The 26,471-nt window shown below is 37.8% G+C and overlaps 2 protein-coding genes across 2 annotated transcripts in view; one reads left to right on the forward strand and one right to left on the reverse strand.

Moving 5' to 3' along the window:
* ACAD11 (acyl-CoA dehydrogenase family member 11) overlaps positions 1 to 26,242 on the reverse strand; it is a gene marked incomplete at its 5' end in the record, with an annotated part of 28,651 nt that extends 2,409 nt beyond the window's left edge. Inside the window, 16 exons of the mRNA XM_010174236.1 lie at positions 734 to 888; positions 1,776 to 1,847; positions 2,040 to 2,125; positions 3,625 to 3,691; positions 15,683 to 15,781; positions 16,976 to 17,083; positions 17,199 to 17,337; positions 17,764 to 17,841; positions 19,503 to 19,626; positions 19,767 to 19,873; positions 20,938 to 21,059; positions 21,653 to 21,800; positions 23,392 to 23,556; positions 24,017 to 24,178; positions 25,788 to 25,913; positions 26,143 to 26,242. Coding sequence (XP_010172538.1) covers positions 734 to 888; positions 1,776 to 1,847; positions 2,040 to 2,125; positions 3,625 to 3,691; positions 15,683 to 15,781; positions 16,976 to 17,083; positions 17,199 to 17,337; positions 17,764 to 17,841; positions 19,503 to 19,626; positions 19,767 to 19,873; positions 20,938 to 21,059; positions 21,653 to 21,800; positions 23,392 to 23,556; positions 24,017 to 24,178; positions 25,788 to 25,913; positions 26,143 to 26,242 — 1,858 coding nt within the window. The remainder of the gene's footprint in view (positions 1 to 733; positions 889 to 1,775; positions 1,848 to 2,039; positions 2,126 to 3,624; positions 3,692 to 15,682; positions 15,782 to 16,975; positions 17,084 to 17,198; positions 17,338 to 17,763; positions 17,842 to 19,502; positions 19,627 to 19,766; positions 19,874 to 20,937; positions 21,060 to 21,652; positions 21,801 to 23,391; positions 23,557 to 24,016; positions 24,179 to 25,787; positions 25,914 to 26,142) is intronic.
* ACKR4 (atypical chemokine receptor 4) lies at positions 8,737 to 13,016 on the forward strand. Its single transcript, XM_010174235.2, has 2 exons — positions 8,737 to 8,813; positions 11,709 to 13,016. The coding sequence occupies exons 1-2, from the start codon at positions 8,737 to 8,739 to the stop codon at positions 12,787 to 12,789; spliced, it is 1,158 nt and encodes a 385-aa protein (XP_010172537.2). The 3' UTR covers positions 12,790 to 13,016.
* Positions 26,243 to 26,471: the final 229 nt, after the last annotated feature.

Raw genomic sequence — 26,471 nt, forward strand, 5'->3', positions numbered from 1 at the left:
CTGTGCCAGACAATAATTCAGTTTCCTCTTTCCATTGCCTTTACTTGTTTTTTTTCTAACAGTCATCCCATCTGTTGGAAAAGACTGAGGAACATTTGAAATAGGAAAGGCCAACTACTAAATGCTGATGGTTCCTATAAAAAGCAGACTGTAATCTTTTTCTTATTCGAGCAAGCTCTCTCTCATGAAAACAGTATTTCAATTCCAGAGCAAGATAAGACCAAAAATCCCAATATGGACTTGGTTTGGTCTGTACTTTCATAAGTGGGTACAAATAATTGATTAGGAAAGTAAAATTTCTAGTCAAATTTAGACCCTTGAGTCTCTCCAGTAATCAAAAATGGAGATGACAAAGTTGATGATACACAAAAATGGTGAATTTAGATTGTAACTACAGCAACATAAGCTGTATGCCTGAAAAAAAAATAAAATCTGTCCAAACTTATCAGTGAAAGCAAAGAGAAGAAACTACAGTGACAAAATCTGTGTTCCAATCCAGCAAAGGAGATCCAACTCATTGCAAGGGAAAAAAAAATCCCATAGGTTACAGTGAAAAGTGGGAGCCTCACAATGTGATTTTTTCCTTTTCCACCTGAGGCTTTATGAATAGGAATTCAAGGTCAGGGACCATCTACTGCAGTGTCCGTGATCAGAGTCACAAGGTTCTGTGTGGGCAAAACAAAGGGGGATTGGCTGGAGCATGTGAATTGAGACCGAGAGGGAACATGCTTACGTGGTGATATAGTTTCTTCCCAAAAGTTTCCCTCTGCGCTGCACGCTGGCACATTATCTGTAAAGCGGTTTCAGCTGCGCCAAGGGACCTCATGCAGTGATGAATACGGCCTGGCCCAAGCCGACCTTGAGCTATCTCAAACCCTCTGCCCTCGCCTGGTTGGAAAGAGAAACAGACACATGGAGACTCCTTGATTCCCTCGTGAAATGATCCATGGCTCTGAGCAGAAGTGTCCTCATAGCATCAGAGATAGAAGCAAGCTTCTTAAAAGTTTATTTTGAAGAACTATTGCTTGTCTACTCTAACTAGATCTATATTGACAGACTGTTAATAATATTTACAAGCACAAAGTACACTCTAAGATGGTTTCTGAGAGGGATTTGATTTAAATGTAGTTAATCTTACATTGAAAAATACATCTATGAGATTTGGTACGGGAATTTTGGGGAAGACTTTGCGATTTCCAGGGCTACCCGAGAGAGAAAGCTCTTTCAGGGAAATAAAAATAGCAAAGTGGAAGTCCTATAAATTCTGATTTCTTCTAAGTGAGAGAAGTAGAGCAAAGTTCTCCCTTCAGAAGGCCACAGTGCTGGCCTGCTCATTCTTTCTTTTTTTTTTTTTCAGTTCTGCTAAATCTACAGGCACCAAGGCTTGGACAGCCATGGGCTACAGAACGCTCTTTTTAAAAGAGTCTTTAAAGTCTCTGAGAACTGGTTTTGGGAGAAGAATGCCACTGACAGTTTCTGCTTTGCTGTGGCTCAGCAAAGTGATTTTTGCATGACAGCCACAGCTGCCCTGCTTTCTTCAATCACCTTTCTGCTCTAAACAAGTTACACTCAAGAAGCAGGTAGACTGCTAAAGGAAGAGTGGGAAGATGTGTTTGAGACCCTGGCTCAACCAACCATAGCTGGACACACCTTATCTAAGGAATCTTACATAAGCTGTTTACAATAATTTATGGTGATTCATAAAATAAACCACCATTTCATCAAACTTGGTTTACTGCTGTATGTATTAAAAGTAAATTAATACTGAAACTCACCCAGTATTATATTGGAGACAGGTACTCGCACATCATTAAAGTGGATCTCAAAATGTCCTCCATGGATCTCATCTACAGGGACAGAGAAAACCCCACAGCAGAGTAAAACAAAGGAAGATAAAAGCACAAGCCTTCAGTTCCTAACCCTTTTTCTATATAAGCATTTTACTGATTCATTCCATATACAATATTAATTAGTATTACTGCAACTCCTGAGATTGCTAAAAATTAGTACAAATATAGCTGATAAATATTATCACCTACCCAGATAGCCAAACACTGAGAGGGGTCTTATCAGCTTCAGCCCCAGAGAGTCCATGGGAACAATAACCATACTGTGCTGCTGGAACCTTATCAAGACAAAATGACAAGTTATGATTAACTTTGAGCCACCATTCTGTCCCTTCCCTCCACTTTTTTATTTTCTATCCTCAATTTAGCACTCATATAAAGCCAACATTGAGATTTACCTATATGATGACAGCCCTCCTGCCTGCGTGCAATGTGGCACGCGTGCTCCAACACTCCTCAAATCACCAGTCAACAAGTAAAAATGTACTACTGGCATCGAACACACCGTGACCAAAAAACTACTACTCCTGTTGCTTCTGTGTGAGTACTTCTGCGTCACCCAGCCAATTCCACCCCCCCTGCTGCCCTTCTTTTTTGTTCTCAAAACACATTTATCATCTCTAAACATCATCATCTTGGCTTGCCTATAATTTAGGAAAAAAAATCCCCATGTTTAAATTCCTTCAGAATATTTAAGGTCATTTATTAGTCACACAGAACTGGAGGTGACATCCCAGGCCCCTGAATTCGGTCTCCAGTTCTACCAACTGCACTATCTCATAATCCCCTCCCTGAACTGTTCAGCTTCCAAGAGCTCAACAGATGCCACTGTCTGTACAGCCGCTGTATGCTATAAGCAAGTGACTGTTTACTTCTCAGTGGAACCTAGCCAAATCTAAAACCGTAAAATAATCAGTGGAATGTGGGCTAAAATCCAGCTTAGAAATACAAATGTTCCAATTCTTTTGTATTACAAGCTGAGTGATTTTAATGGAACCAGTCACGAAGCACTTTCATCATTCCCATTTTGTAAAAGGCAATTTTAGTTTGGTAATGAGTTGAACAACATATTTTAAATAAGAAGAGGGAAGTATTACATTTACACATATAGGAACTGAATGAGTAGGTCTAATTAAAGATGGGCAATGCTCTCTGCTCACACAACTTCACATAACAAACATCAAACTTAACCTTCTACACCTACAGATAACTTTGTGAAAAACTCAGGAGGTAACTTCAGGTCTCTGACGTGCCACCTGTACTCATTTTGTTCAGGTGAGCTCTGAAAACTTTGGGCTTTATTATCATTTAAGCAAGCAATTCTGCCTCTTGTTAATTGTTTCATATACTATACTTACGAAACAAACTGTAAGCCAGAGACAGTTGTTGGTTGAACAACTGATGCAGACTAAAACTAATGCGACCAAGATAAAGTTAGTGAACCCCCCCAAAATTTCCTGATTCAATTCATCACATAGCTGCAGAAACACTAGTGCTAGTGCAATGGCCGGGGGAAAAACATGTGGATGCAAGCTGGTGCCAGTGAAAAGCTTGGGAAGCTTCAGTCATCAGCAGCTGACAGCAAAACAGTTGCTTGGTCAGCAACATTTTTCTCTGAACAGACACATGCACAGGTTTAAAACACCCCTGTCATTCACAAGCACATCCAACTAATCAAGGCAATTAATGGTATTTCACTTAACACAATTTTTGCAAGCAGTGACTCCTCCAAGAAACAAGTTTTAGGGAACTCTTCGAATCTCCTAGGAATCCTTACCTGGATGCTGAGGAGGTTTTGGTTTTGCCCATTACAATTGCAACTTTGCAATTTGGGTTCCCAGCACCTTAAAAAAAGTCACAAACACAGAAAGTTTTCAATATAAAAACCTCAATGTAGAATCAAATGACGTTTCATACAAATAAATTTTACTCCCTTCCTTTCGTGATACAGAAGCAAAAGCATGCGATTTACTTCTGTGTTTCTACTCTGAGTAATCAGACTGAAACAAAACACAACTTATTGCTTAACATGTTAAAGGGAGTTGACTTGTGGGGAGGGGAACGATGAAAAGCCAAACATCCAAACCCTCCAGGATCCACCTCCATCTTCTGTTCCTCTCAAAAGAGAACAAGAAGGTACTTGAAATGGAATCTATTTAGTTCTCTCTCCATTACAGCTAAGCAAACAAGCGTGACACAAACGCACACCTGAAGGTATGCTGAAGGTGAGATGCTGCCATTTCAAAAATGTAACTTCTTGTAACTATAAAGATGGGAGGACCTATGTGGGAATGAAATGCCAACCACATTATAACCTAATTACACAAATAAGGCTACCAAAGGGTTACCACAATGAATTTGCTACTACTGCAGCGTAACTTCTCTGGAATTAAGGGCTTTCTTTCCCCCTTTTATGTAATTTATTTTAGTTTGCACTTCAGAGAAAGATCTAAGTGGAAATTGTTACCTGAAAATAATCTGCTAGCATTTCGAGCCATGGATAACATTATTTGAGACATGTCTTTGTAGCATAAAGCTAGTACTTTAATGGAAAAATCCTAAAAGAAGATTCTACCATTGATTAAAATGGCATCTTATTTCTAAGAGCCTTAATCCTCACTATCTTTTTCTTTAAAGGTTTCTTAGTACCAAAGCATGCTCTTATTCCTTTCAAAGTCTCCCACAGAATATAAAGCTAGGGAAAATGGGGCAGGGTTATACCTGATGTGAATTTTTTATTGCTGTCTCAATGCAGATGGCAAGCTTTGCAGAGATTTAATTCAAGATTTGATCCGTACCAACTTGGTTTGTTTTGAAGTCAGAAACAAAGATGACTTTTCTGACAGCTGTTATCACAAGGTTTGGGAGCCTCTGGTCTAGACAATACAATCACCTGGCTTTGACCTGAGTTACTTCCTCGTAAGAACAGCCACTGTGATGGCCAGGAAGTGGGACAGAGATTTCTTTCATTCTGATAAACACTGCCTGTTCTGAGGGCCAAACTGCTGCCTGTTTACCTCCCTCTTTTGCAATATGCAATTCATCCACTGTTTTCAATGTGGGGTTGTATTTGTGACCCATAAACTGTAGAATGCGAATGAGCTACAATATGTGAGGGAAAACCTGGGGAGGGAGGGAACAAATCAGCGTGGTGGAAAAAAAAAAAAAGATCTCAAATAATTGGCTCATTTGGGCAACTGCAACCAGCAGGTGACCAACCCCAAAATAACACATCATATGCTCTGCAATGTACTACCCTGCAAAGAGAAATGCTGCACTCTTAAGGGGTATTTGACTCTCCTCCTTTTCCGCAGAAGGTAAAGAATTGCACAAGTGGTATTTTCTAAACCACATTTATCTTGAAGTGAGGTTTACACCAAAAGACATTTTGACTTTCTGGAATCTCTTCAAAAACTCTTTTGTAAACAATTCTCAAATCACATCCCTGCTTCGGAAAAAGGCAAATTTCACGATGTTGTATGAAAAAAAAATCAGAAGAAGCTTTCATGTTGAACTTGGTGAGGAGTTCACTGAGAGGTAGACATCTGGTCAGATGCTCTAAATCATTAGTACAAGTTTCTGGAAGGCAAAGGAATACTTCTGTTTCCTATGTACTTTTTCCCATGTGAACACGGCAAAGGAAGGCAGATTCCTGGCCTTTCCACTCCTTAGAGTCTGAAGTTCTGAAAACCCAGAACAAATTTTATGCAACTTTGAGCCATAAATGCCAGAAAGAAATTCAGGTCTAATGGAAGACTCTGAAAAGGCGCCAGTACTTTGGAAGAAATGCAGACTGCCTGGATGGAATAAATCCCTCATTTGTAAATGGCATTTTTACATTACTTACAGGAATTCAAAGAAGCTGCTGGAGGACGGGGGGAAGAGTCAGAGAATCCTGTTAGTTTGGCAGGAGTTAGAAGTAGTTTTGTAAGAAACTCACAACTGAACAAATAGAAACAGTAGAGATTTTAGAGGTAATTTTAAAGCCTATTTCCATATTGATAAGCTATTTAATAAGCTTTTTCATACATATAAGTCTGAACAACCTGTCCAAAACTTTTAAACCCAAATGCTGCTACACTGGGAAACTTAGGTTTAACTAATGTATTATATTTTTTAACTCTTCATGGAACTCACGTAGGCAAAGACAATGGTATTTTTAAAAGTGCTTAGAGGGTTGATGGCAATCCTATCAGAGACCTAATCTTTACTATCAGTGGATGTAACATGCTTAAGATTACTGACCTTACACAATCAACTTACAGGGGTTCCTTCTGGTGGAGAGTACTGAATGTGGCAGACACAGACAGTACAACTTAAAAGAAGCTGCCATATAACCAGCCTGGTTTCAGAAGCCAATAGCACTTAATTCTTGCAATCTAATTATCTATTTTTCAGTGTTCAGTCTTCAAATTTTTGGTTAAGATGATTAAAGCAGGATAATTTACTACTTGAATGCCCAGAATACCTATGACTCTTGCCATGTTGACTGCTGCACTGGTGAGTCAGGTGGGTTACCTCTCTCTGCTAAAGATCAGGGGTCTGTGGTGACATTACAGACTTGGCAGCTTCCTAGAAAGGCACTGATAAACACATCTTCTGGTCTCTCCTACAAGAAACTGGACTGAGTAGGGGGGATGAGAGCAGTGTATTGACTGTTGTAAGTAATAAGAGGATCTTCTACTGGAGGAAAAGGGATGCCCTAAGAGCCCCACTAGCACAATGTATTCCATAGTTTTATCTCCTCCCAATAACACCGCTGGACACCTGGTTCATGTTACGGTAAAAAGTATAACGTAGCTCTGAGCAAACTGGCTACAACAAGTAAAGGCAGAGACAGTGCTGGAGTTCTGCAGCTCATCAGCAAGGGCTACGCAGCCCTGCCACTGAATGTAGCTGCTAGTCATTCCCAGCTTGAGCTCACAGTCCCAGGTGGTGCCAGAGAGAAGAGCTGCTCTCAACAACATCTAGTAATGTTTTCTTCTTCACCTTCATCCCATTTTTACACAGCCACAAGCACTTCTTAGTGAAACAAGATCCACTGTCATTTTACATTCACTCTTACTTATTAAATATTTTATTTAGTTATTTTTGAGGGCTATACTGAACTCTAGTATTACACAACTATTATTTCTGTACTCTGACTGGATGGCTCTGTTCTCCTTGTACCCTGCAAAGTTACAAGGAGCTGAAGCACTGTAATAAACAGCACTGGATTTACATGAACTGCCTTCCTACAGCCTGCCCACAGGACCTCTTAGGCACTGGAAACACAACTGTCTTTTCTGCAGGCAACACATATCTCTCTGGGAGCTTTCTCAGTTCTACCCTGATTATTCTGTCTTGTTGGGGACTGTACTGAGACAAAGCACATTCAGAACTGAGAGACTCACTTATTTTAAGGAGAGATAGCTCAAGCCTCAAAGCAACGACATGACTTGCAAGCAGCAGACATCCTGGAAGCAAGCCAAATGTCTTATCTGCCACTATGAAGAACACCAGTGAAGTGCTGTGATAACTCAAGATGAAAACATTGCAGAAATATGCACAAATATTGCAGCACTCTTTCTCTAGACTCCAGTTCCTCTCCCAACCCATTTTTCTTTCTCATTGTGAATGCAAATGAAGCTAGAAGCATGTGGAAAACATCTGCCCGTTACATTCTTAGCTGCCCATTTGGAAAAACCTTTCCTTTCCTATATTCCAAAACAGTGGAAGAACAGACTAATCCAGCTGTGGCAGGTGTGTCAATTTAGCCAATATGCCAAAAAGCAAAACCTGACCTCTGGTCTGCTCAAAATCTCTCTCTCTTGCTTGGTATCAATATTGCATTTACTGAAACTCATTAGACTGCTACGGGATACAGGATAATTCAAACAAAATAAAAGCTCTGGAAGATCATGGAAGGCTCCTGACACTCCGCACAAGGTATTGCACAAGAAACCAATTTGAAGCTGCAGAAACTGTGTAAATTTAAGCAAGATCCAGTCATTTTAGGAATTCTTAGCACAGTTAAGTCCATGCCTCAGTGCAGAAATAATGTCTGCATGCAAACTGCAGAATTTCTTCATCTTCCTTTTCCTGTAAAAGTATTTACATTTTATAATGCAGACAGCACACTGCAAGTAGAAGAAACCTCCTGGATGGAATAGCTGCTTTTTATTTTTCTTCTACAGTATCTGCCTGGTTTGCAGTTTCTGTAGAAACATTATCAAACACTAACTGGATTCTGAGTTTGACTGGTAACATTCAAGAGAGCTCTACGCCTGGGTGCAGGACTACCTGCTTATACTCTGGTTGACAATTTACCACTTGCTTTCACATTTTTGCCCCATCATCTTCTTGGATTTGTTCAACATCACATACTGAAAGACCAACTTCCCCCTTCTTACAAAATGCAAACTCATCTTTCTGTTGTATCCCTGAAAAAGTTACTTAAAAAGGCAATATCAGGATCCACTAAAAGCTTACATAGGCAGACACCAAAAGCACAGTAGTGTCCCGAGGAAACACTATAGTGACATCTTACAGGTAACTCTGCCCCAGACAGACCTTCCCCTCTTTCTCTCCTTTTCAAATTTTAAATGTATGATTTCATAAAAGCCTTTTAAATATGTAAAAAAAAAATTTTAAAAATAAAAAAAAATCATTTGGACTTTCAGGAATAAAACAAACAACAACAGTGAAATAGTAAAAGTCTTAACCTTCCAAAGAACACTCAACGTTCTGGTTAGAACAGGGAGGAACGTAGGAAATGTATGTGTTCAACATGATAAGAGTTTCCAGGAAAGCAGAATTTTTATTTATTTATTTATTTATTGGACTGGCAAGTCAAAATGAAAGTGCAACTGACTTCCAGATGAGGGTGTGGTGCTGAAGACAAAATGCAATGTGTCAGACCAATTCAGATCATTTCACTGAAGCTCATCTCAAACGCAGTACTTGCTACCAGTCTGCTGACAAAAGGTTAGTTTTGCTTTAACATTTACTGCTCTGTGTATTATGTGTGACATACTTATCTTAGTTACATAGAGAAGAGCTTGGATTTATTCTTAGTTAAGTTGACTTTACAGGGAGACATCATTTCACTAAGGCGCATGGTCATTTCCAGTCTTAAAATTAATTTGTTCAGTAGAAAAGAATACTGCTTAATTCATTAAAGAAAAAAAAAATGTTTGCTTAAACTGGGGATATTAACTTCACTCAAAATGTATTCATACAATCCCATGTGAAGTTTAAACACACAGAAATACTGAATTTGTATCGAAATGGAAGGCTAGAATAATTCTGCAAGAAAACATGCAAAACTGTCTATTAATTTATCTATTAATATACCTCCTAGAAAACAGTACTTGGAAAAACCAGCTGAGGTTCGGAGTTGTTTGGGTACTTGAGGGTTTTGTATGTGATAAGATTCCTTTCTGTGCCTAACTTGCTGAGAAGTCTCCAGCTGTAAAATGCTGTGTACCCACAGCACCTTGATTCTGTAAGAAATTCCATGTGGGCATAAGGCAGCTGTGTGGGATGGAGACTAAACTACGCCCGTTCCACTGTTCAGCAACAGACTCCCCTGCTGTGCTTTCTGTAACGGGCACATACACATGCGCCTGAGAAACAACATTAACAGGAAAGACAAATGTGAATAGGTACGTTAGCCAAAACATAACTATGTTTTTAAGGAAGAAATTGTTGCATTTTAGATAATTTTGTTTCTGTCAAGAACTCAGGTCAGTCAGCCAAAAGCATATCAGGCAGCAAAGCACATTCCTTGTCAAAGCCAAACCACTTTGTGATACACAGACTTCTTGAAGTTTGCACTGAAATGTTTATTGTTGTGCTTTCGAGCAAATCTGCCCGTGATCCAATTTGATTAAGCATTTCCAGGCGGGTTCTGTAATAAGCGTTTCAGATCACACACAAATCTTTTCAGTTTAAATTTTAATTTTCTTCTAATCTTGGCTAAGTGGATTAAACTGTCCCTGCAGCAGCTTCTCTTCTACTAAAAGAAGATGTATTTGCTGATGATGTCTGAAACTCTCCTCAAAGTACTATAGAGCTGCAAAAGATTACTGTTGCTGAAAAATCCTGCTAACACAGCTTGTTAGGCATAGAATAACAGCCTTTGCTGAACTGGTAAATAGAATTACTATATCTTTCCATTCTGCATACTTCCTTTAGGCAACAGTAAACAACTGATTACAAGACTTAAAAGAAGAATCATTGTTTGAAGTTTAACAGGAAGTGTTTTGGAATGTTAACAAAATAATCCAACAAAGTCATTTTAGATTTCATCCATTTCATCCTTCATTAAGAATGAAACCAAACCAAATAGTTAATGTCTAACTAACACACTTTTTAAAAAAAATTAGATATCAGATTCAACAGAGGGGCAGGGGGGGAAATCAAGCAAAAATAGAAATTATTAATTTCTTTCTATTTAATTGGTCTGTATCCCTGAATAAGAGATCAATCAGTAACTTATTTTCCTGGTAGACAGAATACATTAAATTTTTTTTTAAGAGATACTGTTTATAATAAAGTTTTGGCAACCCTGTATTTAAATCCTTGTCTAAAAACCAGAAATGGTATTCAGAGTTTTTTCAAGTTTGAAAAAGCCAAGCTTGAAAAAGCTCTGGGGCAAAATGTCAGGTAAGAATCTGCTTTCAGTAACACTGGCCTCAAATTCTGAAACACTGCAGATGAGAAAGAGGGAAGTGTTTTTCATTCTCAGCTACTTTTTGCTACTGCTGTTAAGAAATCTTAAACCCATTTATTTCAAGAAAACAGGGCACTGAATGACTGTAGTTTACAATTAAAAGAATTTCAGCAAATTAGTCAAAGGACACAAGAAAAGAAGAAAATACTGTAGGACATGACTTGCTTAAGACAGTCTGAAGATGCAAATGCTCAAACTGAACCCTAAGCTGGCAGTGAGAATACAGCTTTAGTGTTTATGGAGTAAATGTGTCACGAGATAGCACTTGAAAAAACAGCAGAGCTTCTGAGCTGTTTGGGTACTTGCGGGCAGTTTAGTATGTGGCAAGATTCCTTTCTGCCATAACATCCTGAGAAGTCTCCAGCTGTAAGATGCAGTGTACCCGCAGCAATTTGATTCTGTAAGAAATTCCATGTGACCATAAAGCAGCTGTGTGGGATGGAGTCTAAACTAAGCCTGTTCCACTGTTCAGCAACGGACTCCCCTGCTGTGCTTTCTGTAATGTGTATGTGTGCCCAAGAAACAAACAAGCACACTCTCTCTATATTATACTCATATCCCACATTTGCCAAAATTTATGATAGAAGGCACAGAATACTACTGCTTGCCTCTCAGCTTTAATCTGTTCATGCTCCTTACCCCCTCTATTGTAACAGCATTTACAGCCTTCAACTGGCACTCCTTTGCTTTGCAACTCCTTTAGAGGTGCAAGGTGTGATTTCAACCCTATAAAAGTCCAGACAAATTTATTTTGCAATGGAATATTGTTAAACCTAATTGAGAACAGTTTAAGTAATGATGGCTCCTCAACCAAAATGTGCAAGCATTTTGCAATCTCAAATGCTAAGGATAATGAAAGCATTTCAATTGAATCCATTTTCCTTTGCATTGCACATATGGATGTAGTCAGTTACTGCATTTCATGTGAGAGTTTGAGATGGTTTGTTATGCCTCCATCACTGTCTAGCTCTACGAATTATTCAGTATTTACAAATGGATTCTCAATATCCAGCTTCTTTAAACCTGAGATGTGTAAGCAACCCTGAGCAAGGGTTTAAGGTTTCAACAGAAATTTTAAAACTTAAAATCAGTATTATTTCTTTGGTGTTCCTTTCCCCCTCCCACTTTTTCTTTGTGTCTTGTAGCTTTACCATGGGCTGGGATATGAATAACTCAACTGATTACTGGACTGAGGATGAGGAGGATGATCTCAACTCTGTTATAGATTACAATACATACGAGCTTCTCTGTGAAAAAAGTGATGTGAGAAACTTCAGTAAATTATTCCTTCCTGTGTTCTATGCATTGGCTTTCACTGTCGGAGTCGCTGGAAATTCATTAGTGGTTGCAATTTATGCGTACTGCAAGAAACCGAAGACAAAGACAGATGTGTACATCATGCATCTAGCCATTGCTGACTTGCTTTTGCTCTTTACACTCCCTTTTTGGGCTGGAAACGCGGTGCAGGGATGGGAACTTGGAAACCCAATGTGCAAGCTCACTTCTTCTCTGTACACCATGAATTTCAGCTCTAGCATGCTGTTCCTGGCCTGTATCAGTGTGGATAGATACAAGGCTAGTTCTGAATCCCGAGGTCATAGAAGAATTGGTAAACACTGCAGTGTTACCTGCATCTGTGTCTGGCTGTCTGCCATTTTCCTCAGTATCCCTGAAATGATATTTAATCAAGTCAAGAAACACAATGACAGGAATGAATGCCTCCCTGTATTTCCAGTGAATATGGAAACACTCTTAAAAGCAACCATTCAAATCCTGGAAATTATCCTGGAATTTCTGCTTCCTTTCCTAGTAATGCTGATCTGCTATTCAGCTACTGCTCGAGCAATCTTTAGATCTGCAAATCCTAAAAAATCTAGACCTTTCACAGTTCTGCTGGCAGTAGTGGCTACTTTCATTATTCCCCAGCTACCTTACAATGTTGTTAAGTTCTGGCGAGCCATAGATATCATCTACATGTTGATTACTGACTGTGATGCAAGTAAAACCATAGATATTGCACTCCAGGTCACCAAGAGCATAGCTTTGTTTCACACCTGCCTGAACCCTCTTCTCTATGCTTTTCTGGGTGCCTCTTTTAAAATGCATATTATGAAAATTGCAAAAAATTATGGATACTGGAAAAGACAACAAGAGAATAGAAGACCTGAAGAAATTTCTATTAATTATGAAGACCATACTGAAGAAACAACTAGTTTCACTATATAGACTCTCCATTACTTTCATTATCTTATATAACCAAGGGAATTATTTACTAACTGTGGGGGTATTGTTTCAGCATCTGTTTCTCTGCAAGTCAACTTTCAGATGAATTTCTGAACCAGCAGGCTAGCCAAGACACTACAGTGCAGTTCAAAGTGGAATGTGTTGATCAAAATTCAAAAATCAGGCAAGAACTAAATAGTGAAGTTCCTAGAAACAACTAGAGATTTTTAATAAAAAACAAACAAAAACACCAAACACTGAAAAAAAACCCCCAAGATTTAAATTTAAAAGTGTCACAGTACTAGGCAATTAAATAGCTATACACGTTTAAACATCTAATTAAAGTAGAAAAAGAAACCATCAGCAATAAAACAGCTGTACAGGAACTTTTGTACCAAAAGTTATAATAATCTTATGTTTCTCCAACTATTTTACAAAACTTTAGAACATTTGCCCAATAAGTCAGTTCCATTTTTTTCCCCACAGACACCCTTCCAGCTTGAAATGAAGTATAAATTCATGGGTGAGTTGAGAGAAATGGGGGAAGGGGGGGGGAAGCCATTCTCTAAATGTTTCCACATATATATAGCAACAACATCCTCCACAAAAAAAACCCAGTAACTCCTTCAACAAGCCCAGTGCCCTATGGGAGGCACATTCTAGATCTCTGTAAAATGTTGTGTCAAATGTAAATGCCAAAGTAGTGCAGCCAAAGCATTAGCAGAAATCTAAGAAAAAGTTAAGTTAATCTTCAAATACAGGGCTTGGAATTTCTAGTCAGAATTTGTAAAATGAATCAAACACTGCAACAACTGTATTTGCTAAAATATATGGAGATACAATAAAATCAAATAATATAAAAAGTGCACTGGTTGTCGCTTACTAATATCTTTATCTTTGATTTGGATTTTTTTTTTCAGTAGGTATTGACATCTCTCATCATAGGCATTTATCAACCAGCAACAGCTAGAGGCCTTGCTTGATGAATGAGAGAGGTTCTGACTCCATATGGAGCTCGTGGTTGGTGGGATTTACAGTTTTCCCACAGAGAGGTATCAAAACTGCCCCAGAGACAGTGCTGGTGAAGATTCCAGGAAAACAGCAGTTTTCCATTACTCTCTGTGAGCATTTAAAATACACTGACATATTAGCTTTCAAAATGAAAAAAAAAAAAGAAGGTATTACAGCATACTGTCCCGCCCTTCAAACATCCCAGGGGCTCTGAAAGCCAACAAGAATTGCTCATTTTTAGACACTGTCCCTACTTACACAATTATGGACTGGAAGAAAAAGCTCTAAAATGACAGATGAGAAACAACAGTAGCATCAACAAGACACAAGCTTTGTGTCTTCCCTTTGTTTGGATGACAAAAGCTTACAGAATTTCTGCCCGGTATTTTGAGAAATACTAGGGTGTGAACAGATAAGTCAGAAGCACTTGACAGGTGGTCTACACATACACTATAAATCTGACATGTTTAAGCCATACTGGGATTTACTGTAGATGTGCAAAACACCCAGGCAGAGCATGGTAAGAAACTCTAGCTCTACCACGAAGCAACTGATTCCTTGCATGTGTGATTTATGACTTGTCTTCACAAACAGAGAGCAGTTGCACTCAGACTGACATTCTGACCAGGCTGTCAGGCTTCTGGAATTCCCAAACATCCAAGGTCCTGATGTCCCACTCAGAGTAAACAGGAAAAAAAACAAAACAAAACAAAACCAAACAAGGTACTGATGTCCCACTCAGAGTAAACAGGAAAAGACAAAACAAAACCAAAACAAACCCACAAAACAAAAAACCCCAAACAAACAAAAAACCCACTCAAAAAACCAACCAGACAGAAAAGGAGTTTGGCTAAGGCAGAGCTGCATGTACGTGTTTCTCAGACTTCTTGAAACTGGATCCCCTTTTGTACATCTGTCTTTATGCAAATCTGACTGTCCTAATTATTTTTATTAGAAATAAGACAAACCAAATCATGCTTACCCTCCTTTTTACAATTCAGGTAACTAATTTTATGAATAACATTTTGTTTGTGTGACCTCCTACAAACTTTCCCGTTGCTTGCTTAGGAACTGCAACACACACTTGGGAGACACTGACCCAGAGCAAAGGTAGCAGCCAGCAGTTAAGCAACACTTTCAGGTCAAAATACAAGATCTCATGCCTCCTTTTGCCACCAGTTTTGCAGTACCAGGAAAGAGAGAGAGCCCTGTCTTCTGGTGAGTCTAGGTATTGCACATGCATGTATCAGTAAGTAGCTGCCACACTCAAAGGTATATAAATGAAACATTCAAGTTTTCACTCCAGTTAGCAATTCAGTTTATTTAGCTGGCTTCCAAACTCACAGGGAATTATGATTTTCCAGTTGTTTTCATGTACATTTCAGTAAAAAAGTAATGGCACTATAATATCAAGGACATTTACCACTTAACAGTCTAATCCATTGATTTTTCTGGGAAGTACAGGATAAGAAAGTTACCTGTAAAAGTCAGTCCAAAAGCATCACAGGCTAGTTCGAAAAGCAGACAAATTTTACTTTAACTACACACAAGCTGCCAAAACCAAAGCTTAAAGGCTATGGCCATAAATGTGTAAGTTACCTGATGGAAAGAGGCAACATTTAAAGAACAATAGTAGCATTCATTCTGTGAATGAAATTCAGAGGTTCCAAAAAGGGCCCAAAACCCCCAATTGGATTTGAGTCTTGAACTTTGCTTCATAGAAGAAAAGCTCAGTTCAGCCCTTTCCATTGTTTTACATTGTACTGCCTTTACCCAAGAAGAGACAATCTTCCATCTCAGAAATGGAGCACAGATGTTTTTGTTTTATCAGTTCTTAGAAATAATTTTAGACTTAGCCATTCTTATTCAGGGTTTCTGTACTTACCACTGCTCCACCACTTTTTGCCATTGATCACATAACTGCTTCCATCTCGCTCAATGCTGCATTGCATATTGGTGGCATCACTTGAAGCCACATCAGGTTCTGTGTTAAAGAAAACAAAAAACCAACCACCACTGGATTAAAAATACAGGTAATACTAACTCCACAAATATAGGGATCTAGGTATATTCTGTTGATAGTAACACTCTTTTGCTCCCAGTAGAAAAACTGTTTTCAGAACCTCACTCTGCTGGTGGTTAAAGGCTTTCTATTTCCTAACAGCCTGACATTCATAATCAGTTTAAACTTACTTCTTATGCTCAGACCACTCTTTATAGTCAATAACCTTCTTCCTTCCCTGATGTTTTAAATCCTTCCCCCTTCCAATGTACTTACAGATAACAGTCATATCTCTCCTCAGCCTTTTTTTCCCCTAGGCTCTTCTCAAGAGTTTTTAAACTACTTTTGTGAGGTTTATGAAACAGGCTACACAAAACAGTTGCCAGCAAAACGTCATCAATTATTGTTTAGAACAGAAAAAAATTCTTCCTCTCTCCTTTCACCCTTAATTTCTTTCACAGGCCATCTTCTTTAAAGCAAAAGCATCTCTCTCCTCTTGACGAACACAGTGAAACAGAACTTGCAAAATAAGGATGCAGATCTGCAACACTGAGGTCTCTGAACTCCTGCTGACACAAGAAAGTCTAGATTTTGACATTACATGTTCAAAAGCTACCTTCCTAAATCAACAGCCAGGTGTTCCACTGATGCTGAATGCTACGAGCTTTCAAGAACAAAAATGAATATGAACGCTGAGCTACAGACATAAAACAAGAGCATCATATGTTTTACAAGTTATCTTCAGGTTATGTCTTAAAACCTCTACCTATGACATCCTGCAAAACTACACAACTTTAATCACAATAATCATACTTGTATCTACCTGTGCGTTTCTAGAGAACCCCAAAGCACATTACAAAAAATGTTAAGTTCTATTGTAAATCTGTTTGGTACAAATGTATTCTACTAGTACTAAAAATTATTTTAAAATATATAGAAAACAAATACTATTATTGTAACCACAAAAAATGGTGACTATCGGGGAAAGGCAGCAAGGATGCTTCACTTTGCACTCACCCCTCATACATGATTTCATATTCAACCACATTCACATACACAGTGGAAATTTCTGTATTAATTCATGATCACATAACAACTTGTAGTTTTGTACTTTTTGCATATGCCATGTGAAATTCCTGCCAATTGCCTCTAATTTTCTTCTAGAGAAAAAATTACCTGTCATGCAGAAGCAAGAACTAATCTTCCCTTCTAGGAGAGGCTCCAGCCACTCTTTCTTTTGCTCTTCAGTCCCATACATGTGCAGGACCTCCATGTTTCCAGTGTCTGTAAGAAATCAGCAGTCATGTCTACCTCTTGAGATGAAGAACTTGTGTGGTGTAAGATGCTCAACTTTTTTAAAGCTGTCAGTGTCCTGTAGTTATGGGACAGGGTTGCTAACCTGGTGCATGACAGTTGAAAATCTCAGGAGCAAAGAAGCATTTCCCCATCTCCTCAGCTATTAGCGCATAGTCAAGCTGGCTGAGACCGCTGACATCTGGGAGAAAAAGGTTCCACAGACCTTCTGCTTTGGCCATTTCCTATTGAAAAGAATCAAGAGAGAAAAAAATTAGCAATAAATCTTAAAAAAAAACCCCAACAAAAACCAAAACCCATAAAAAAACCCCCCAAACAATTAAATGCTGGCTTGCTGCCCATTTCCTTCCTGCCTAACATACTGTCCAATATATTCGATGTCTTTTTTCAATAGCTATTTTCAACATGTACAGTGTTTGACTTAAAAGTTCAGACATACCCCTCACAGAACTCACTTTTGCTTTTCTCTTCTCTCATTTGTATCTCTCACCTCCTTTAGCAGGCTTCCTTCTTCCTTCACTGTTTCTCACACTGTTTCTTTTCTATGCAGAACAACTTCTCAAGCAGGATATGCCAAATATTCTTACACTCTATGTGAGTGCCTGTTTGTTTTACTGCTACAGTGCTCAAGAATATTTACTCTCCCATACCTTCAGTCTTTCAAGCAGTGGGGGTTTCTTCCACTTTTCCTCAGTATTTCCATGTCTAGCATAGTATTTTATTATTTCCTTAGAGAAACAATTATAAAGATGGTTTTTAAATTAAGAATACATATAACGTACACAAGTAATAATACAACGTCTTTTCCAGCCATACACCCCAAGAAAACAATTAAATATTCAACGCAGGTTTTTATTATATAGTTCCTTGCATTATAAAATTAGAAACTTAATTGGAAATCAATCTGCAATCTCTTCACTTTGCAAGACTTTAAATGCGTCACGGAGATGACCCCAGTTGGTACTTTATTTCACACCAGGAAATGATTCGGGGTGGTTTAAAGTGTGCAATGGTGACAGTAGAAGGTCAGTGTTTTTTGATGATAAAAGTAACTGTTGCCAACATTATGTACAAGAGGCATGAACCCAAAAGTAAAACAACTAAAAGCCTGATGTACTGACACTTAAGATTCAGGTTTCCCATCACAACATTCAGATATATAAGCCAGTTAATAATTTTTTAACCAAGAAAAAAAACCACAAAGAACACATTTTCTTTTCCTGTCAAAACAATTCCTTAACAGATTACAGAAGCAGTCATTCCAAGCACGAGCGATTAGTGCTACGTAAAACTGAGTACTCAGTAATCCTAGTATTTTCACAAGCATGTTGTAGTGAGGTACAGCATTTCAAAAGTCGGCCCAGAACTAGCTTTAGAATAAGAGTAGTGCCGCCTTCTGAAAAATCACACAATAAGAGAAATTATGAAGTAGAATTTACAAGTCCTGATTCACAATCCCTGTTATCAGAAATAACTTAAAAGCACAACACTACTCATCTGCAAAACCTATTTGTGGTTTGTTTGTTTTTAAAGCAAGTACTTTAATTATTGCCAGGCTTCCTTGGACAATCTAAAACTAGTCACAGACAGACTTTTAAGAAACATGACATATCAAGAGTTTCTGCTCTCAACCCCTCCTTGTGATAGGCAGATGCATTCATAAATCTTTTACGTTAATATGATCTACATTTCTACCTAAACCCACCCCAATTCTGCAAGAAAAGTCATCTGTGCTTCCATGAGGCTATAAGTTGAACCAACTTTCTAAGTGGAAAATGTCTAGTCTCTCTAGGCTAAGAAGTAAAATGCTTTATCTCATTTTCCCTTCCACTAATTACAGCCTTCCGTGGATATTTCATTATTTGATTTCAAACCTTCACTGATACATGTTCAGGAATGAAGCTACACTGATAAGTTATGGAATCTCATTTTTTGTCATAAGTGTCATACCTTAAAAAATAAGGCAAAAACCAGAAACATTCAACTTTGCATGGTTAAAACCAGCAGTTTCCATTTTTTAACTGAGCGTCTTTCCAGTCAGTAAGACTTCTAGGTTTTTGTTAGTGCTAAAAGTATTTTGGCAAATAACTTTAAAAAGTAACTTTTTAAAAAGAGTAGTTCTAGTTCTTAAACTTTAAGAAGTTTTAAAAGTAACTCTCAGCTTTCATTAACAATGCATACAACATTTTAATTCTGAAAAAAAAGAATGCAGACTATAACAATTTCTGTTAAGATTTTGCAGTGTCGGAAACATCAACGCATGAAAATAAAGCTGTTTTTAAAAAATATTAAAAAACAGAATGATGTGACTTCTATACATATTTTTTCATTTGTATAAATTCTAGTCATAAAATGTTCATTTATAAATAGGTTTACTAAAAGCTCTGACCTTCTCAGCTGGATATATGTGCTGCTTCATGAACTGCTTGACCTTCAGCAAAATTTCTTGGCCTTTCCTACTTTGATGGAACAGCTCTCCAGAAATGCTGTGATGTCTGCTGCTGAAAGATGACCTAGAGAAGAACATTCAAAGCAATAACAAGACCAGATTTTCCCTCATAATAATATAAGCTGCCTTATATGGGCATTTAAATAAGTGAAGACGTTGTAAAAGCTCTGCCTTCCCTTTGACCATAGTTTAGACCACTCTTACCTTTTTGAGAGCTCTAACCCTCTCTCTGCCAAAGGCTTCACAATCTTAGCAAATTCATGACTATTCTCTGCAGAAGCATTTCCAATGAGATATCTAGCATATACACCCTACAACAAAAAGAAAGGCATATATGATGTAATTATGCACTTAAAATTGTCTCTTTAATAATTGGTGATTTCTTCAATTATGAAAGCAATACTTAAATGCATATATTCTTAATAGGAAAAAATCAGCACCCAGATAGATTTTATTGGGATATGTTAATATTTGTTTTGGTCCATTTCTGATATAACAGAGATGCTTGGTGCACAAGAGAAAAAGAAATGTACCCCAGCTAAACTAAATGAAAGGAAAATCACAAAATGTAGTACAGGAAAAGGAAAAAAAAAAAAAAGAAAAAGAAAAAAGAAATGTCTGCACATCACGATACTGCACGCAAGCCCAGCCTGTCTCCTAAGCCAATGGAAAACAGTATACACATATGATCATTATCCACAACTACATTAACTATCCACATACACACGCATACTCCAAATTAATACCAAGTAGATTATCCCATATATGGTATGTCAATCTCATGTTGCAGCTCATTAAAATATACTTACGCCCTACAATGGCAGAATATCTAATTAAAGTTACTTCTGCTAACAATTAATCAAGGAAACTTATTTTCTCCTATAATCACATCTCAAGATTGGTCTCCTGTGCTCATAATAAGCTGAGTCCGCAACACAACCTTTTTCATCTGCTGCTGGCACCAACAGGATCTTACTTATCTATGCTGCTGTCTACTTTCATGATTGCTGCAGAAACTTAGAAAGATCTTTGTTTCTTTGTAATACAGGATTTAAATTATCCAGAGAGTGCAAAAGGTAATGACAAAATTGTCTGCCTACAACATCAGTAAGAAAAATCCACATATCCAATTTTCTTCAGTTTTAGCCTACTTTCCTAAGAAGTTAGCTATACCTAACACAATGTACTTTATGTAGCAAGAATTCTTAGAGACTTATCAGTCGCAAGCATCTAAGCCACTGCTTCTAAAGGAACAAACTGAAATACAATGGTTCCAGTTATTTTTACAATATTGTTCATATTTGGAACAAGTATTGCCAACTACAAATACTTATAATAGAAATATGTGACATTTCAGCAAATGTGAGTGTGTTACCTGGGCTATTGCTGCCATTTTAAAATATGACAAAGCAAGAAAAAAATTAAAGTTGGATAAAGTAGTGCTAATACTCCGGCAGCTGCAGTAAATGGAAACCAGTTCTTCAAATGAAGGCATTTCTACAAAACAAAAAAAAAAGTCTTTTAGAATACTCAACATTTTCTATGATTTTTTCCACCTTATTCTTCAAGCATTTGAACAGCTTTTCAGCTTTACCAGACAGTCCATTTACATAGTAAAAAACATGATTTATCATTTCTCATGACCTAAATGTGATATAGACAGTCAATAGGAAATAGGAGTTGTCAGAATTCTAGATAAGCAAAACATTTCCTACAGCCTCTTGCCTCCATTCCAGTAAGAAAATTAATTTCACCACAGAGGGGAGTAGGGGGTTGCTTTTTTTTTTTTCTCCAATAAATGATAAATTTACATTAAAATTTCAGTTTTCTTCCATTATCTCTAAGAAAGGTTCAAAATAAACCTTTACAGAAGTAGCACACTGTGGCTAAGCCACAGCTTGTTAAAAAAGGACTACCTTAAACCTCACTATCAGCACATTTCCTACAATGAAGAAAACTATGGAAAAGTTCTTTTCTAGTGCAAAATTATGTGCTTATTAATTTCATTTTTATTGTTGTTTAGAAAGGCAATATATCAAATAGAAATCAACCTTAGAATTTGATTCAACAAAAAGATTACAGTTTCATACCTATAGTGTCTTTGAAACCCAAGACAGTTCCTTGACCTAAGTCCTTAATAGATGTAGGCCAAAAGTAGAACAGAGTGGCATATGCTAAATCTGCTAAAGGATGACCAGCAGTTGAAAGTTCCCAGTCCAGCACTGCCAAAACACGAGCCTTAAATAAAAATAAAAACCTCAAGTGAATGCTAGAAGACAAATTCTCTCCATCCACAAACGCACAACCTAGTTAATATCAAACAGCTTTATTCAGTTACTGTAAGTTTAAAATTAAAAACACACATTGCACCTGTCTACGTAAAAAAAAACCAGTTCCTTTCAGCACTATGTAAAGATCTGCAGAAAATTAACAGACATAGTGTCAGAAAACCAGGCCTTTTTCCAATGAAAATTTGTTTTAAATTCTACATTTTTGAGTAGCATTCTTCCTCTCAGAAACTTCCAAACTCTTCTAGTCAAAATATGATTGACATAAAAGATCCTAAAGAACAGTAGTATTGACAGTTGGTTCTTTTTTGTTTCCAGTCCTGCTGCACAGGTACTGTAGCACAGTCCTTTTGCACAGACACTCCTGGACAGACCATGCATTAAAAAACCCCCTAAATTACCACAATATTATGCATAGATTAACACTTACATGGGGAATTTAATTTCTTAAACAGAACAGTCAGTCACTGTCCAGACAGTGACATGAGCCTCTGCTGCAAGCATCCTTGCAATGGTGTCTTCAGCTAGATGGGCTGAGACTCCCCAAACTTGTTGTGATGAATTCTTACAATCCAGGTGGCCTGTCATCCTGGATGAACCCTCCAACTTACTCATGATCCACGGCTACTTGAACTATGTGCAAAAGACTTTCCTACATGGTCATTCCTGCATATACAAGAAGTTCCCGCAGATTATTTCAAATGTACACTTTGGTCAGTTCTTTCAACTACTTCAGGAACAGCTGGGAGAGTCCCTGAGACTGCCAGATTCTCTGCTCAGGGAGTCAAACAGCACATTTAGGACTACAGTGTCTATTCAACTGATCTATGCACAACAGTGGGAATCCCTGGGATCTGCTGCTTTGTTGTGAAGCAGGCATTGCTGAGTCTTGGTCACAAATTCCAGGTATATCTTCTGGTCACAACACAGCAAATAGCATGGAAAAAAATAACGAAAATGCAATTACGAAATAGACAGGTAACACACCTTTAATTACACAGACTAGAAAAAAATATCTTCCTTTTCCCTAAAGATGAATGAGGAACTTTTGAGGTGTCTGTGATCTACGTGTGCTCCATAACTAAGCAGCTTTGGCAGATTTTTTTTTTGCTTCCACTAGTACCACATATCATGCATTCAGATCCTGTTCCAAAAGCCACAGTTGTTCATTGAAGCCATACCATAGATTTCAGTGGGCTTTGGATCAGATGCTTATGTAGTTTAATGAACTGAGCCTTCTGTATGTCCTCCAGTTGCACTGAATTCAATAGGATTTATGCATATAAAATGTTTTATTCATAGACTTTGAAGCAGGGACTAGAGCTAATGAATAACCTGAGCAACTAGCTCCTGCAGTGAAAACCAGGACTGTATTAAGTACCTAAACACCATACACAGAGTACATAGAAAAGTTCTCTACTGTTCCTTTCAAAGATGTATCATGCAGTAAAACATCCACATAAGTGTCTCATTACATGGCAGGAGTACGAACAAATGCAGGACCAAGAACTACTAAACGTGTACAAATATGTTTCAAATACCTCTCTTGGGTGGAAGATGATGTTATCTATTCTAAAGTCCCCATGAATCAGGCTTTCTTGATTGTCATCAGGTGGCAAGTTGTTTGCTAACCACTCAGCCAGTTTGTTCATGGCAGGAATATCTGTATGAGCAGCTGCATCATACTGTCTTTTCCAGGTTGATACCTAAAGAAATACAAACACTTAAACAGATTTTCCAACTGATTCACAAGTTTTTTCAAGAGCACAACATTCTGAAGCACATGCTTCTGGGCTTTGACTACTACCTTGTTACCTGTAAATTCAGTAAAACCGAGTACCTTTGCATTTACAAATGTGAACTGTGAGATCAAAAAGATGCAATGAAGACTACCTCTATTTTCTATTTCAATCCTATTTACATAGCCTAAATCTAGTGTTATTCCAAAAGCAAATGAATACCACTCCCCAAGTACAGCATTGCAGAATTGATCTGAACGTAGCAGTAACTTTATACTGTGAACAAATAATTGAACTAAGTGAAGATGTTTAATAGCTGAAATGTGATGGTTACTTTTACAAGTCATTAATAACCAATAATTTAGTTTGCAAATCAAATAAATCTTCAAAGACCTGACAAAAAAAGGTAATTTTTGAAGAGCTGTACCTGTCTTCTGCAGTATCCTGGTCCTCTGCCGTATCCTTGGAGACCCAATGACTGTAAATCAAAGGAGTGCAACAGGGCCAAGGTTTCTATCATTGCAATATACAAAGCAGAACGCTCTGCTGGGCCCACTTCAGGCAGTGAGAGGTCTCGGAAGATGCGACCCTAGAAACATCATAAATCAAGTATTTGGTGGGATGTACACATCAGATGAAGAGAAGTAAAGCTATACATTTCAGCATTTCAAGAGCAAAATCAAATGCAGTGAACCAACACTCCCTATGCAATCAAAAACTTCTTCCTCATTTATTTTATTCCTTGCCCAGGACAGAGAAAGGCATTCAAACTCATCTCAGATCATTGGTATACAGGATACCTATTGGAAGGCAACTAAAATAACAGATATATTCAGTAGATGAAAGTCTGAATTAGAGCACTCAATCCACCACTCAAATTTGAAAGTACCAGGAAAAAAAAATTGTTACCACATCATCTCTAACAGCTAACTTTCAGAACAAGTATCAATCAGGACCTTGAGAAGGGGAGGGAGGGGCAGGTGGGAAGAGGAGGCAAATGGGTGGGTTGTAAATAAAGAGAGGCAAACAAGCCAAAGAAATTAACTTGCATTCTCCTTAAAAGCAATTTAATATGTTTAGAAGACAGGCGTGCTTTTCCATTCTCTCCATTAATTTTGAGCCTGCCAGTAACAGACTGGAAAAGAAAAAACAGACTCTTCTCTAAGTTTCCTCAATTTCACTGGTTTGCATGATGGCTTCAATATATTTACACAGCTAAAGCATCAACAGAACTTTTTTTCTGAAAGATTCTGCTTAACAAATTTAGAAATCAGATTTTATATTGTGTAATAGTTTATTCAACACAATCAATGTATGATTGCTTTCTAAATACACAATGCATTTGTTAAAAACAGTGCACTGCTGTCCTTAGAATGGATAGACTAAATTTACATCCTTAGAATAACAGCAGCAAGGTTTCTTATTAAGGAGACACTTTGTTCTAGTTAAAAGCAGAAAATTTCTTCATCTTTAATGTAAGGAAATTGCTTCAACTTCTTCAAAGCTTTTACATTTTATTACTCTTGATTCACCATTTTTGTAGGAAGGTTCACTTAATCTCCAGGAATTGGCCCATAGTCTTACATGGATGCAACGAAAGGGAAGAGGCCTGAATTCAAATCCTCCTCCCACAGGAAAGAAAAGACATAATACGGCAGACTTACATTCAGAGTCACCAAAATCTAACAGAAAGAATATAAACTCAGCTACAGCACCCCCAGAGCCATGGGTCATGGAGACCTATGCTATCCTCTTTCTGAAAGGAGTGCTTTGGGTTGGAATTCTGCCTGGTTTTCAAGAAGAGGCGATTGTATGTACATTACTATCTTCAGTACTAAACAGGTCCCAGGATGTCCAAGGATCCAGTGTAACTTCATAGCATGCTTGTACTCCCTCTGACTTGTGTATGCTTTTCACAGAAGCAATACTGACTTGTTGCAAAACATCCTTCTGAGAGCTCAAATGAGAACAAAAGGTTAAATACTGAGCTGAAAATTTTGACAAAGTGGGAAATAAGTGCTGGAGAAGCTGAAATCATTGAGAATCTCTGATAGCAAGTGTTTCTTAAAAATACCAGAGGACTGTTTATGTTTACCTTAGTAAATGCTGAATAAGGCTCTAACAGAAAGGTTTTAAACAATTTAAAAGCAGTTTGTAGTAGGGAAAAGAAAAAAAATCTCTCACATTGGAGGACCAACCTGCACATGCTGCATTACATAAAATTCTGTTCCAATGATGGAAACATCACTGCAATACAACAGTGGCTCAGGCACTGGAAATCCAGCTGAAAATAAGGCTTTCTGCACATGATACTCTCTATCGACCTGAAGAAGACACAAAACTTAGGTTCAGTGAAAAGCTCCCAAACATAAATGGAGTGTATTACAATACATTATCTTAAACGTTTAGTTATGCATATAGCACAGAAACTGGAAATGATCCAGCAATTCATTGCACTTCTAGACACATTCAACAATGTGCCACACCATCAGGGATAGGACTTATTCACCTGCAACACAAAGTGTTTGGAGCTTGCTGAAGAATGTTATTTACCTTGTGAGCTCTAGGTAAAAGGGGGCCATGGGGCTTCTTCCTGAGCACATAAGCCTGCCCACCCTTCTGAAGATAAAAGGTTGGATTTGACTGGCCTGAGCTACAAAGAGAAAGGTTATAATTACTTACAAATTTGCAAACTTTTAACAGAAATTATGCAAAATATACTTTGACTTGGCCTGGACAAAATGGCAAGACAGAGGAAAATGTTCTTCTCAAGAGTTGGATTTTCTTATTTTGTATTTTCAAATATAGTCTTACAAGGATGCAAGTGATAAGAAAGGTGTCTTCTCTCACTGCAGAGAGGTCACAGATACTCAATTTGTTCT

The sequence above is a fragment of the Antrostomus carolinensis genome, unplaced genomic scaffold (assembly GCF_000700745.2).
Source record: "Antrostomus carolinensis isolate BGI_N321 unplaced genomic scaffold, ASM70074v2 scaffold46698, whole genome shotgun sequence".
Classification (NCBI taxonomy): domain Eukaryota; kingdom Metazoa; phylum Chordata; class Aves; order Caprimulgiformes; family Caprimulgidae; genus Antrostomus; species Antrostomus carolinensis.